Source organism: Mizuhopecten yessoensis, unplaced genomic scaffold (assembly GCF_002113885.1).
Source record: "Mizuhopecten yessoensis strain PY_sf001 unplaced genomic scaffold, ASM211388v2 scaffold4723, whole genome shotgun sequence".
Taxonomy (NCBI): domain Eukaryota; kingdom Metazoa; phylum Mollusca; class Bivalvia; order Pectinida; family Pectinidae; genus Mizuhopecten; species Mizuhopecten yessoensis.
The window spans coordinates 41084-56819 of NW_018405689.1; the positions used below are offsets into that span (position 1 = coordinate 41084).

At 38.2% G+C, this 15736-nt stretch overlaps 1 protein-coding gene across 1 annotated transcript in view; it reads left to right on the plus strand.

Moving 5' to 3' along the window:
• The window catches only part of LOC110449625, a 40130-nt gene extending 24967 nt beyond the window's left edge, over positions 1-15163 (plus strand). The window contains exons 15-25 of the mRNA XM_021496602.1: positions 407-506; positions 2788-2935; positions 4336-4490; positions 5045-5190; positions 5875-6024; positions 6659-6836; positions 8051-8241; positions 8827-9060; positions 9623-9737; positions 12958-13180; positions 13703-15163. Of these exons, the coding sequence (XP_021352277.1) occupies positions 407-506; positions 2788-2935; positions 4336-4490; positions 5045-5190; positions 5875-6024; positions 6659-6836; positions 8051-8241; positions 8827-9060; positions 9623-9737; positions 12958-13180; positions 13703-13946 (1884 nt within the window). The 3' untranslated portion in view covers positions 13947-15163. The remainder of the gene's footprint in view (positions 1-406; positions 507-2787; positions 2936-4335; positions 4491-5044; positions 5191-5874; positions 6025-6658; positions 6837-8050; positions 8242-8826; positions 9061-9622; positions 9738-12957; positions 13181-13702) is intronic.
• Positions 15164-15736: the final 573 nt, after the last annotated feature.

Genomic DNA, 15736 nt, shown 5'->3' on the forward strand with positions numbered 1-15736 from the left:
TTTTGGAACTGATTGGAGAAAATAAAATTGCCGCCAATTAGCCATTTTTTATTTTGACAGTTTAAGTTTGTCTTATCATTATTTATAAAGAAATAGACAATGAACTTGCTTTGAAAGAAAAATCTCTAACCCAGCTGTAAAGGAAGGGTGTTTATAAGGCCCTTTTTTGGGCCCCAGTATATCCAGATTTTCACCTCCTTATTTTGTTTAAACATGTCCTATTGTATGACATGCGGAAAAACTATGGTAAAACTTTGACCGAAAGTGGGTTTCTAGGGGTACCAAAAGGGGTATGGTAAATCACAAATATAGTTTTCTGTTTTCAAAATGAGTTTAAAAACCAAAATAATACCATTTCTGTTTTTGAAAACATGTATAAATTAGACAAGCATGTGTTGGTTACCAGGTGATGCTGCCAACTGGAACTAAGGTGGTGGCTCAAGTATTACGTGGGCTAATCAACGTCCAGATAACCCCATCACCTAGCGACAGCGGGCGTACAGAAGGTAAAGCCAGGAATTTGTGTGTGTACACTGTACATCCTTTGTGTATGTGGAATTGAGGTTTCATGTCTGATCTATTTAGTTTGTGTGGAACGGGGATGTAATTTCTGATTTTTTTGTTTGTGAGAAACAGGTTTTATCTCTAACTAGGCTTTCAACAGACAAATAAGGTGCTTGAATTTATGACGGGGCTTTTGAAAGTGTTTAATCTCCATTAGGATCATCTACCTTATTCCATGACAAGACATCTGTCCTCCCTCTAGATCTGTTGACTTCCTTTTAAAAGACTGCTGGGAGGAATTGTAAACTAAATACTTTCTACAACTGTTTTTAAAACATAATAAAGAAGCTTATAGGATACTGAGGCCAAAGGTCAAGGTCACAGTTTGCTGAATATTTTTAGCTCACCTGGCATGGCATCTAAATTTTGAATCATCGTTCCATTGTCAACTTTTAATTTCAGCAATGTCTTCTCTATAACCAATAGCCTAGTGTGATGCTATTGGGCCAGTAGCAGCCTGGATAAGGGCTATCAAGTTTGTTCAAATAAGTGACCTAGACTCACTTTCAAGGTCATAGATGTCAAATTTGAAACCTTTAAACAGCTTCTTGTAAATAACCAAGAAGTGAAGGGTGATGATATTTGGCCAGTAGCATGCTGAGATGAAGGGCTATAAAATGTATTTCAATCAATAACCTTTAACCACTTTCAAGGTCACACGTATCATATAATCAAAATCTTCAAATTACTTTCTCTGAATAACCAAGAGGCATTTGGATGATGATATCTGGCTAGTATAACATGCTGGGATGTACAGCTACATTCAAATAAATTACCTTGAGTCACTTTCAAGATCACACAAATACCTTGAATACATAGGAATATTCCAATGCTGGCCAGTACAATCATCGGGTGGATGGTCCTCCTTCGTTAGACGTTTCGGCGCTTATCCTCCAGAGGTGGGCCGACTGGGTTGATCAGAACCAGCCAGGGACTGGTAGGCTCTCGCTGCTGCTGGTTGGAATTGCAGCTTGCTGCCATGTTTTTGCTGCAGCTTTTTGCTGCCATGTTTTTGCTGCAGCCTCCTGCAACATCCATCGAGTCTTGTGATATCCTGTGTTGTAGCACGTGTGACTAGCACTGTTGTTGGTGTCCACCCCATGGCTCTTCTATAATCCTCCATATCCAGTTGGATGCCATCTCTGCCTGCCTGCTTACAGCACCCACAAGCTTCTTTCGCTCTGTCCCTAGCATCCCCAGCAACCTCAAAGTCCTCTATAGAGATTGGCCAGGGAAACCCCTGCATCCAACCTCTACTGGCAGGCACCATACCTTCCAACCTCATTGTTGGCAGTCCTCTACAAAATGCCGGTACTTCGTCCTCTTCCGCTCATGTGCCTCCTCTATCCTGTCCTCCCATGGAACTGTCAGTTCTACCATCACAACCTGCTTGGAGTTCCGGGACCACAACACAATGTCTTGGCGTAGTGGTGTAGCAGCCACCTCTACTGGGAAACCTATACTCTGATGGATGGCATGTGTACCTGCCATCTGTAAGTGCGACAGTGCAAGATGATAGCACATGCGCCAAATTGGCAGGTCGTCCGCAGTCTCCACAGGCTGCATTGTCCCTCAGTCCCCAGGTGTGTAGGTTTATTGGGCTAGGTAGCACGTCATATGTTGCCTTCAACAGAAAGCCAAGTCTGTACCCCTCCATCCTCTGTTTGAGTCATCTCCATGGGCTAGCCCTTACCCAATTAGGTATGGAGATTGTTGCTAGCCCAAGGCGCCCTGCTGCGACTGTTCCAACGATGTCACTGTGCCTCAGTCTTTCTTCCTTCTTCACTGTCTGTTTTGCATTCTACTTCCCGTCACTACCAGTGTTCCCCTGACCTTGTGTTACAACCTTGAAGACATGTAACCAAGAGGCATAGGGTCATGATATTTGGCTGGTAGCTGATGTGAAGTGCTTTGAAGTTTAAGATCTGAATGAATGGCTTAGAATAACTTTGAAGGTCACATCAATAAAACAAGCTAAACTCTTCCTGTTAAGATTCATCATGTGTTGGAAAATGATGTTTCGCCTGTTTACAGAATTTGACCTTGACCCTCTTTGAAGGTCACAGATGTTGTTGTTTTTGGAGGGGGGGGGAGGGGAGGGGTTGTCATACATCATATTCAAATAATAACTATGCTTGTAAGTCACTTTTGAATGAAATTAAATCCATCAGAAATGACTCATATTGTAATTGACAGGTGATCAGTAATGTATTATTTTGTAAGGTTTGTGTGGTAACTTTGATGGTGATCCAACCAACGACCTAATGATGCCAGATGGAACACAGGAACAGGTGGATGCTAAATACCTCAAGGCAAACAGGGCTAACAGCAAGGATTCTCTGTTTCCAAACCTCTTCAACAAGGCATGGCAGTAAGTACAGTTACCCACCTTGATGGAGGTACTTGTTTTTGAACAATCATCTTCACACCCAGATATGCTAGAACCAAATCCTTTTCTTTGATGGTAATTAAGGTGCTTTATCAAAACTAAATTTCATTACACAAGGCTCATTATTACGTCATCACACCAACTTGTAATTGGCTATTATAAGGTTGAGGCATTACATGAAGTGTGAGCAATGTGCTTAACCATTATTCCTATTCTAGAGGCCGAAACAACTTACTTTAAAATCAACTCAGTGTGGATCATTTTATGATGCTGTAATTATGTATTGTAATATTCGGATATACATAGATATATAAAACACTATAACTTCACTGCATGGAGCCCGTCTTTACATTGTACAACAAAACCTCAAAATAGCAACACCAGTTTAGCCACCTACAACACATTATGTTACGTGAACATGCACTTACATCACCAACAGGTGAGCTATGCAGTTCTTCAAAAGCTGTTGTTTTGTAAATGCCAAGAAACCATTAAAAAGTCAGTATGTGTTTATGCAGAATAGTGTGGAATCTTTTAAATCATTACCATTTTTCATTTGTGATACAAGTACATGCTACATGGGGTGGTGCTCTTTGATGATAATGAGTAAATATGTAGCATTTAAAACTCAAATATTAGCTCAAAACATAGATAGGAAAGCCTATAAATTTCCTTTATTTTTAAGAAAAAAAATCCTATATTCCTTATATTTTTTTAATTGAAAGTGAGTGGACACCCTGCAATTATTGTCACAAATTTGATTTGAAAAGAAAAGTGAACTCTATGATACTTTGCCATAATTTGATTTGTATCTCACTTGCCTGAATGGATGACACTTTGATAAAAATAATACCAAAAATGTTTTACTTTAGGCTATAGGTGGACATGGGGTGGTGCTCTATGATGATAATGAGTAAATATGTAGCATTTAAAACTCAAATATTAGCTCAAAACATAGATAGGAAAGCCTATAAATTTCCTTTATTTTTAAGAAAAAAATCCTATATTCCTTATATTTTTTTAATTGAAAGTGAGTGGACACCCTGTAATAATTGTCACAAATTTGATTTGAAAAGAAAAGTGAACTCTATGATACTTTGCCATAATTTGATTTGTATCTCACTTGCCTGAATGGATGACACTTTGATAAACATAATACCAAAAATGTTTTACTTTAGGCTATAGGTGGACAAAACGAAACCTCAGCAACTTTAATGCTGTGATAGTAAAGCAATCTGAACCCTATACTATTTCTTGAGCCATTTCAGTATTATATGTTAAAAGAACACTTCAGAAGGGTACTAAGTATGATATAAGTGAGCGATTCAGGCCCATTGGGCCACTTGTTAGTCATTTCTAGAGCTAATTCTTCACATTTTCAGGATAAAAGACAATTACTGGTACTTCAAGGACTACCCTCTCCAACCTTCCCCTGAACAGAACCCAGTATACTGTACCTGTCCAGTGTCTGCGTCGGGTACTGCTGATCCTTGTCAGTCCATTCCTCACGCCAAGACATGTCCATTCCTCATTCCTGGTAAGGCTTCCCATTAACAATGCTGTGTTTACATACAGATTGATAAGATCATAGAATCTATCACTCCTGTGTGCGGTAGACGGAGAAACCCCCGCACGAGGGTCAGATTTTGGGAGTTCAGGATTTTTCTGTTTGACTCACATATAGGAATGATTGATTATTTTTCAGTGAATAATATCAAATTTTTGTTAAGTTCAAATAACAAAGAACAAGGTGAGGGCTACAGCTGGATGGGTGGGCCTCTTGTCAGCTCACCATATCTGAAAGGCCAACTGAAGTTTTACCATTGTCTGTCATCAATTATTTTTTGTATTTAGAAAAGCTGCAGGGATTTTGACTATATTAAGAATGAATCATCTCTGGGTCACGGGATTGCAGTGTTGTATATATGAAATGTATGCCCCTCCCCCACAGGGAAAAGAGAAGGGATTGGTTCAAAAGATGAAATAGGTGTTAATTAATACGCAAATCAGATTTATTACAGATGAAAAAATTGTGACCTAATTTAAATATCAAAAATAAGTTTCTGTAATATATCTCACTGCTTATTGTAGGAATTGACTTGATAGCTAAGGCTAAGAGCTTGATCTCCGACACTTCCCAGAATGCTTTGGATCAGACAACGGTCAGGAGACGTCGCAGACAGACCGCCGCAACTGGTTTGGAGCAGATCGGAGTGGTTGAGGATGCTGAAGTGCCGGCAAGTCAATATCTAGCCTCTAACTCCTCTTGAAGTTTTTTCTTTTTCTTTAACAATTGATATTTTTAAGGTCAACTGAGTCACACTTTATGATTGCCTTTTGTACTTCAATAAACATTAGTATTTTATCTCCTGCTCAACAAAGTTGGCTGCGGATATAAAGAATTATCCATCCATGCAGATAAAGAAAATGCCATATCTGGATAATACATGCATCAATGATGTAGCTAGGGTCATTCCACTGAATGTGTGTGCAGTGCTGAATGGGACTTACGTTTTATGCTTCAGTGACATCTTTAATATTCCCTCATATATCACATTTAGAAAAAAATCCAAGTCGATATGTGGATAATTATAAGTTTTACATGAGTATTTATTACATCGATGTTGTAGTTACAGTCTTTTTCTTCCAAGAAAAGAAATAAAATGAATCGCTGGACATTGTCCCTGTACAATGATATGTGTACTGTATATCGGATGAGAAGTGGCCTAAGCTAGACACACTTTGATGTTTTAATACAAACCTGGATTCAAAGTCCTGTTATTAACAAATTAAGGAATGGAGGTCTTTGAAAAAATATGTTAAATGAAATCGAATGTAATGAAGTTTTGTAAATTGGTAGAAAAGACATATCTAAAATTAAAATAAAAGCTGACAGTTATGTTTGTTTATTTATTAAACAGGCAGCATCGTGGCCATCAGGAAATTGGACGGAGGCCATGGCTCAAGCTCACTGCGAGGCTCTCCTGACAAACTCAAACCTGGGCCAGAGTTGTGCAGGCGTGGATGTGGCCAATGGGACGGATGTGGGAGCTTGTATGGCTGATATCCAGGTAGAGCCTGCTGTCAAACAGTTACTAGTGTTCACCAGCCTACACTCCTACCAACATTACATGTTTAAATTATTTTCCTTTAAAGCATACATGTATAATATTTTGACAATAACCTCCAAGGAATGCAAGATCTAAAACAGGGAGTTCTTTGGCTTTGGCAGGCTGTTAACACTATAAAATATATGACTGTGACCTTTAATTGAACTTTAATTGACCTATGGAGTTACGGTCCTCATCACGGAATCCGAAAGACTTCTCTTTTTGAAATTTGACATGGTGATATCTAGATGTGCAAAAAGGGTTGTCAGATTTTTGAAGGTTAAGGTCACTGTTTCTAAAAACATACCATGCGGATATTGTCCTTATCACAGAATTCAAAAGACAAATCTGTTTGAAATTTGACATGGTGATACACTGTGACATATACATGTAGATCTGCAATAGGGGTTTAAAATGTTTTTAAGGTCAAGGTCACTGTTTCTAAAAATAGACCATGGAGATACAGCAAGGCACATGGTGGGGCTCTTGCTGACCTCTCAGTATTCTTAGTTAAATCTGTACCGATTGAAAACTTCAGTTAAAAAATTGAGATGGATTCTCACATTACTTTTTTATTTCTGTTTTAATCTCACAGCGGACCGGAGGTACAGAATACGACAGTTTCAGTACAACCAATCAGATGGGACGGTGTATTAATGAGCTCAGCAAAGATCCCACCTTCAACACCGACCCTGCCGCTCAAGCCGTCGCTACTGGCATCCTAGACCAGACATGTGAGGACAACTGTAACACCAATGGAGATTGTCAAAAAGGTAAGCAGGAATGAACTGGTATCAATAATAATAATATCTCTTATCATTTAGCCCTCACAATATAGTTCGAGTCATGGCACGGCACGGCACTGTGTTGTATCTTTGAGCAAGATACTTGACTCCGCTTGTTCCAGTCTACTCAGCTGTAAATGAGTACGTGGTTGAGCAGTGCTAGAATTGTAAAATGCTAGCTGTGAGCACCGAAATGGCAGCACCGACTGTATGCTCCCCAGGGAGTTGAGAAAGGCTGGTTGCAAAGGCCTTATAACCATGAATAATAATTTGTGAACCGCGTTGAGACGACCTACGAACTCAAAGATGTGATAAAGCGGTATTTAAGAACCTCAAATTATTATTATTATTATTATAATGCTAAATCACTAACTATGTTTACAGTATACTTATTACATCTGTAATCTACCCGTATAAACCTTAACAGTTTGTCATGATTAAAATCTGTTTATATCACTGAGGTTGCTTCAAAAGATTCCTTGGTTTTTATTTTTTTTCATGAAAATAGTCATTATTTAAATATAATTTAGATATTAAATATCTACCGCAAATTCTGGTTATAATGTAGTATCTAGAAATGATTCCAAAGTGTAACTTGTTACAGGTGTGTGTAGGTGCTATAATGGTTTCATGGGTGGAACATGTTACAGGTGTGTGTAGGTGCTATAATGGTTTCATGGGTGTAACGTGTTACAGGTGTGTGTAGGTGCTATAATGGTTTCATGGGTGTAACTTGTTACAGGTGTGTGTAGGGGCTATAATGGTTTCATGGATGTAACTTGTTACAGGTGTGTGTAGGTTCTATAATGGTTTCATGGGTGTAACGTGTTACAGGGGTGTGTAGGTGCTATACTGGTTTCATGGGAGTAACTTGTTACAGGTGTGTGTAGGTTCTATAATGGTTTCATGGGTGTAACGTGTTACAGGTGTGGGTAGGTGCTATAATGGTTTCATGGGAGTAACTTGTTACAGGGGTGTGTAGGTGCTATAATGGTTTTATGGGTGTAACTTGTTACAGGTGAGTGTAGGTGCTATAATGGTTTCATGGATGTAACTTGTTACAGGTGTGTGTATGTGCTATAATGGTTTCATGGGTGGAACATGTTACAGGTGTGTGTAGGTGTTATACTGGTTTTATGGGTGTAACTTGTTACAGGTGTGTGTAGGTGCTATAATGGTTTCACGGGTGTAACTTGTTACAGGTGTGTGTAGGTGCTATACTGGTTTCATGGGTGTGAGCTGTTCAATGAGAGAGGGAGAACCACCTGTTGTTGCCGGGCTACAACAGAACACCTGCGATACCAGAACAGGGGCCGCATGCAACAGTGTCTCTGTGGAAGGCGAGAAGTTTGTCGATCTACCAACTCTTACATGTCACTTTGAAACTGTAGAGGTAAGGGCATATTGTGATGACTAGCTTATCATTAAGAGTAATTACCTGAATTTGTTTCGGACACATCTGTTACGTATAATCATAATGACAGACTGACGGATAAAATCAATGTCTGTTGTTATTTACTAATTGATCATGTGATGATTTATAAATTGGTGATACACTTTTAGAGCTTTATAGATGTGTAATGATTTTCTGTATCGAAAAAGGCCACTGCTCTGCATATGTTATACAGCGTCTAACAAATGTGATGTAAAGAACTTGTTATAATTTCTAACATATTAGTTCTATATGCTATTAAGAAAAGACGCTTTTACAGGTTCTATCCAATTTGTATTCATATGCTGTAAAGAAAAGATTTTTTTACAAGTTCTAAGAAATCAGTATGATTTGTTGCAAAAAAAGTTTTTCCTATTCTAACAGATCTGATTACATATACCATTTATCATATGAGTCAGTTGTGTGCTTAATCCTTGTATTTCGCCTTTGTTATGTTCATTATGTTATTAAGTTTTATAATCTACTTAAACTTGCCCTCCCCTATTCAGTTGATGTGATGGTTGTTCTGTATGGCCTCTGTTGTAGAGGATTGCTGGTGTGTTCCTGAAGACAGGCTCAGAGACAACGGCCCTGGCCAATTTTATCTCCTTTAACCTGGCGGAGTGTGAGATACCGGCCAGTCTAACGCCAGCCGTTCCTTTAAGGGCTGTTTTGGTCTCTGTCAGTAACAATGGAGTCACGAAAAGTACCGGGGACCATTACTTCATTGGTCATAATTCTCAATGTTACACCTGTGGTGACACCAGCTGTCAGACAACGGTAAGGGGAGATCACTCCAATGGGACTAGATAACAGCCTCGATTGTTAATATGGATATTTGTTTATTTTGTGTGTGTGTATGTTATTTTTATAACTGTGACTAAACTTAATGTATGAATCTTGGGTATGTGATATTCAATATCCCAGGATTTTACGTTTATTTAATTTGTTCAATTGCAGACCCCTATGTTGTAAACAAAGTCAATGAATTATTGAGGCTAGACAATGCTTAGGATAAGAGGTTCAATTTTGTTATACAAAAGAGTGAGGAATTTTGAGGTATACAATAAGTGATAGAAATTTTGAGTTAAGGATCAGTGACTAATGGAGAAGTGGTTGAAATTGTCAATGGTATTTTAAAAAATAAATGAGCAGTTTTGGAGCAAATACTGTGACTTCTTAACAGGTTGTGTTTTATTCATGATTTCTGTTAGAATAATTGAAGAGTTTTGTTTTGAGTCAATGATTACCATCAGTGGGGAGTTTTGAGTTAATGGTAAAACACGTTTTGTAGAATCAGTGATGACTTTTGACCTAATGACCTGTTATTGCTATGTTACAGCTGACCGGTTGCGTGATTGAATCTCAGTGCTATGGTATTGGAGATGTGAGTTCAGCTAACCCCTGTCACTTCTGCGACCCCGTCACCTCGGTCATAGACTGGACTGTCAAAATAGGTAAGATTACAGTACAGTCATCCCCTAATAAAGTGGATAGAATTATCACAATATGTGGATGGTTATTGAACAAATAATTCAATTATATGTATTGTGATCAGAAGAAAAGGAATGTTATGTTTGAAAATAGAATTGATGTGCGCGCCATACTTTTTTGTAGTTCATCTAAATATTTCTATAGGTTTATTCACTTTAGTGTTGATTGCCAATCTTAGTATAAAACACAAAACAGTTATGTTATACTCTGATGTTGACCTGTGAGTAGAATGATGTTGACCTTTGAGTGGTGTGATGTTGACCTTTGAGTGGTATGATGTTGACCTTTGAGTGGTATGATGTTAACCGTTGGTTTGATGTTAACCTTTGCATGGTGTGATGTTGACCTTTGCGTGGTATGATGTTAATCTTTGAGTGGTGTGATGTTAAACTTTGAGTGGTATGATGTTAATCTTTGAGTGGTGTGATGTTAAACTTTGAGTGGTATGATGTTAACCATTGGTATGATGTTAACCTTTGCGTGGTGTGATGTTGACCTTTGAGTGGTATGATGTTAACCGTTGGTTTGATGTTAACCTTTGCATGGTGTGATGTTGACCTTTGCGTGGTATGATGTTAATCTTTGAGTGGTGTGATGTTAAACTTTGAGTGGTATGATGTTAACCTTTGAGTGTTATGATGTTAACCATTGGTATGATGTTAACCTTTGTGTGGTGTGATGTTGACCTTTGAGTGGTATGATGTTAACCGTTGGTATGATGTTAACCTTTGTGTGGTGTGATGTTGACCTTTGAGTGGTATGATGTTAACCTTTGCGTGGTGTGATGTTGACCTTTGAGTGGTATGATGTTAATCGTTGGTATGATGTTAACCTTTGTGTGGTGTGATGTTGACCTTTGAGTGGTATGATGTTAACCTTTGCGTGGTGTGATGTTGACCTTTGAGTGGTATGATGTTAACCGTTGGTATGATGTTAACCTTTGCGTGGTGTGATGTTGACCTTTGAGTGGTATGATGTTGACCTTTGAGTGGTATGATGTTGACCTTTGAGTGGTGTGATGTTGACCTTTGTGTGGTATGATGTTGACCTTTGAGTGGTGTGATGTTGACCTTTGAGTGGTGTGATGTTGACCTTTGAGTGGTGTGATTTTGACCTTTGGTAGAATTTTGACCTTTGAGTGGTGTAATGTTGACCTTTGGTTTGAGGTTGACCTTTGAGTGGTGTAATGTTGGCCTTTGAGTGGTGTGAAATTGGAATTTGAATGGTTTATGATGTTGGTAAGATGTTGACCTATGAATGGTGTAATGTTGACCTTTGAGTAGTGTGACTTTGACCTTTGAGTGGTGTGATGTTGACCTTTGAGTGGTGTGATGTTGACCTTTGGTAGAATGTTGACCTTTGAGTGGTGTAATGTCGACCTTTGGTAAGATGTTGACCTTTGAGTGGTGTGATGTTGACCTTTGAGTGGTGTGATGTTGACTTTTGTTATGTTATGACTTTGACCTTTGAGTGGTATGATGTTGACCTTTGAGTGGTGTGATGTTGACCTTTGAGTGGTGTGATGTTGACTTTTGTTATGACTTTGACCTTTGAGTGGTGTGATGTTGACCTTTAAGTGGTGTGATGTTGACCTTTGGTAGAATGTTGACCTTTGAGTGGTGTAATGTTGACCTTTGGTAAGATGTTGACCTTTGAGTGGTGTAATGTTGACCTTTGAGTGGTGTGATGTTGACTTATGAGTGGTTTATTAGGGCCACATATCGGAGATACGGGTGCCCTATAGTAATCACTCTGTCTGTCTGTCTGTCTGTCTGTCTGTCTGTCCGTCCCTGGCTGATAACTTTGGTATTTATTGACCGATGTACATGAAACTTGGTCAAGAAGTTCAGTTCACAAAAATACAGATTGAGGTTAAAAAAAATCAAGGTCAAAGGTAAAGGTCATTAGGTTTAAAGGTCAAGGTCAAATTTTACATCTTTTCACTGATGAACATTTTGTTATGACATCATGAAGCAAAGTTGATCAGAATTAAACAAGGAGTCAACTGACTAAAGGTCAAGGTCATCGGGTCAGGGGTCAAGGTCAAATTTTGTAGCTTTTCACTGTCGAACATTTCGCTATGACATTATGAAGCAAAGTTGTTCGGAATTAAACTAAGAGACACACTGAGGTAAAAAGTCGAGGTCAAAGGTCAAGGTAATCAGATTCAAAGGTCAAGGTCAAATTTGCATCTTTTCACTGATGAACATTCTGTTATGACATTATGAAGCAAAGTTGATCAGAATTAAACAAGGAGTCAACTGACCAAAGGTCAAGGTCATCAGGTCAGGGGTCAAGGTCAACTTTTGTAACTTTTCACTGGTGTGAACATTTCGCTATGACATTATATAGCAAAGTTGTTCGGAATCAAACAAAGAGACACACTGAGGTAAAAAGTTGAGGTCAAAGGTCAAGGTCATTAGATTCAAAGGTCAAGGTCAAATTTGCATATTTTCACTGATAGACATTTTGTTATGACATGATGAAGCAAAGTTGATCAGAATTAAACAAGGAGTCAACTGACCAAAGGTCAAGGTCATTGGGTCAAAGGTCAAGGTTTAATTTTGTACCTTTTCACTAATGAACATTTTGTTATGACATTATGAAGCAATGTTGTTCAGAACTTAACACAGAGTCAAATGACCTTAGGTTCAGGTTACGGGGTCCAAAGGGTCAAGCTCAAGTTTTGTATTTTTCACTGATGAACATTTTGTTATGATATCAAGAAGCAAAGATGGTCGGAATTAAAGAATAAGTCAACTGACCAAAGTTCAGGGTCACTAGGTTAATGGTCAAGGTCATTTGGGTTCAAAGGTCAAAGACAAAGTGGATCTCTGACTTTGACCCTGGCTCTTGATGTAGGAGGTATATAAGGTGAAATAAAACAAATCAAAGCTAACAAATGTGTATTGCACCGGTATTTACATTTCTGTTAGCCCAGCAAATATGGAGGTGGAAGGAAACAAGACTCACATCATAGTACATGTAAAATGTATATTTTGCTTCTTTTTTGAAGTCCAAATGTCAAACTTCAAGCTCAGCTATATGGGCAGATTGCTTCTTGATGATTATGGGGGATATATTGCCACAAGACGGGGCCCTTACTGACCTGTCAGTGTTCTCGTATAGAGTTGAATGGTTTATGATGTTGACCTTTGAGTGGTATGGTTTTGACTTTTACAGCTCACTACTGTCCAGACGCCACCACTACCACGACAACAACCCCAGGCCCAACCACAACTGCACCTACCACGGTAGCTCCTGCCACCCAGGCCCCCTCCAGGGACGACCCAGCCGCCCAACAGGCAGAGTCTGCTGTGCCAATAATCATCACCGGAATAGTTGCTGGAGTAGCATTCCTTGCATTGGTTGTGGTCACTAGTGTATTTTTAATCTATAGGAAAAGGTAAGTAATCATAAGCCAGGAAATAGTGTTGGTATTGGTCTGATACATTTTAGTTGTCTTTTATTAGAACTCGCCTATAAAGGGTTTGATTCAAGTGCCAGACAAAGATTGATTGCCTAATCAATGTGTGCATATTTACCTAATCAATGGGTGCATATTTACACAAAAATCATAAATTCTTATTGGTTTCAGTGCATGACTCCCTAAAAATGGTCAATTTCAACAAAACTTGTACAGTTTTGTCATTCATTTGTCTTGTCTGATCATGAGATTGCCAGCATGATTTCCATGTTCCTGTCTTGATAAAGGGGTAGATCGCCCGAATATTTGACAAATGTCTTTGTCTGCACTGTCGTTATTACTTCTAATTTGCCCATGTAGTAACTAGTATCAATATACATCAAACTTCAGTAGAAAGCCAGAGAGTTTCTTAACATGTTTACACATAATGTACATAGAATTCTTCATCCTATTGAACAGTCTTGACAATAAGTTAGAATAACAACAATGTATTTTCAACAGGAATTCAATGCTGAAAGACCGGAGGTTGAGGGAAAGCGATTCCGAGTCCTCAAGTGGGAGTGGTTCTAGACCAGGATGGGGTAAAACCCATCGTAACCCAGATTTGTATTACGACAATTCAGCCTACCATTACCACTATGGATACAACGACCCGCAAGAGGCATTCGCTAACAACATACCCAAGAGACAAAGTCAGATGTCGCGACGTGATCCAACCCTCAACCACAGCGATAGTCGAAGCTGAGCTGATCTCATGGCCTTTGTTTCTTCATAACTCCGGCAAATCCAAATTGTATGCAAAAAAAATAACACATGGACGTAAATGTTTCTTAATTACCTTTCAATGTGAATGTAAATAGTACGCTTATACATGTATTTTACTTATTTTGAAAAAAGATTAAACTAACAACAATTTTTCTGTTTCAAATATTATTGCTCAATTTTCATTGGGTCAAAATGGCTACTCACACTTCTGAGCTTTCATTCAGAACCAGTTCATGTTTAACTAACTCATTCAAAACTTATTAAAAAGGGGAGATTATAAAAGAAATTGACTTCAATGCTACGTAGATGCTTTATTTCTTGGTATTTCTACCTGAAATGGGGATAAATAATTTCGTAAGTAGGACCACCTGTATAGACAGACAGGGTCCATTTCCCAGAGAAATATTTGGATTACAAATACACCTAACCTTTGATACAAGCATTATGTATAATATAATCCAGACAATATTTAACTGCTGTATGACATTCAGACGAGACCATGTGACTGTGATGTATTGGATGTTAATATTCAGATACTTATACTTATTTGTATTAACACATGAACAATCAAGTCTTTCTTATTGTATACTAAAGTATTAATGTACAGTTCTATTTGTTTGTTGATAAAAAAATACTTGGATTTCTTGTATTGTTTATACATTCCTTGTTTAAAACTAATTTGTCTTCATTTAAAAACAAAAAATGGAATAAGATGTATGTTTTTGTACCAGAAGTAAGTTGATTATTGATAGTTATGAGTAAGATATTGATGTTTGACATACATTCTGTATTTGTAAAACTTTAAGTTTTGTAAGTCTTTCTTTTTGTATATTTTTGCTTATCTTGACATTGTTCTGCTGAAAACCAAAAGCAATATTTGTATGACTTCTACATGTATATAGATAACCTGATGTATTACTACACTACTAGGTAACCTCATCCGGTAACTCATTGCGCCTTCCATTTCACCATTCTTAGTGGCATGTCTGAGCAATAGATCATTCTTACATCAGATTATCAACTACATATGTAGCGCTATAGAATTTTGTTGTACACTGTAAATAGTTTCGTTTCCAAATCATAATTTTTATTATCAAAACATTTGTTATGCTCCATGTTCTACAGGTATAGTTATATTTTACCGTTATTAAAATGAGAAAAATAAGTCTATTTTGATAATAAAGAATCTATTTAGGATACTGATGTTGTTTTTATCTGTGTTATACAGCCTTTCTTGATTTAGCTTAGAGCTGCAGTGGTGGATCCAGAGACCTATCTGGATGGGTTTCCATATTCCCAGGTGGGGGTGGGTGGGTTCCATGTGGTGAAAAATTGAGGAAAATGGTGAAAATACATGATTTTTAGAGAAAAATCTCAGGCTTGGGGGGGGGGGGGGCCTGAAGCCCCAAAAACCCCTCTGGATCCGCCACTGAGCAGTTCATATTATATTGACAACAAAACCAAGGATAAACGTATTTGGTGAAGACAGCCCACACAGATAAAAAGTCAGCCGGAGTATATCTGGATGAATAGTACCAAAACTATCAAATCTGAGAGGTATTTCTGCTATGCTTATATAAACACTAGTTTTAACACCACATTGAACCAGGGACAAGACTAACCCAAATATCGCCCACAAGGAACATTAACCAACGACAGAGAAGGACTGCTAGTTATATACCTTGGCACCACAGTACCAGTTAGGGGACACATGATGGAATCCATACATTTGCCAACTATTCAGAATTGTTGGAAATATTCAAACACTGC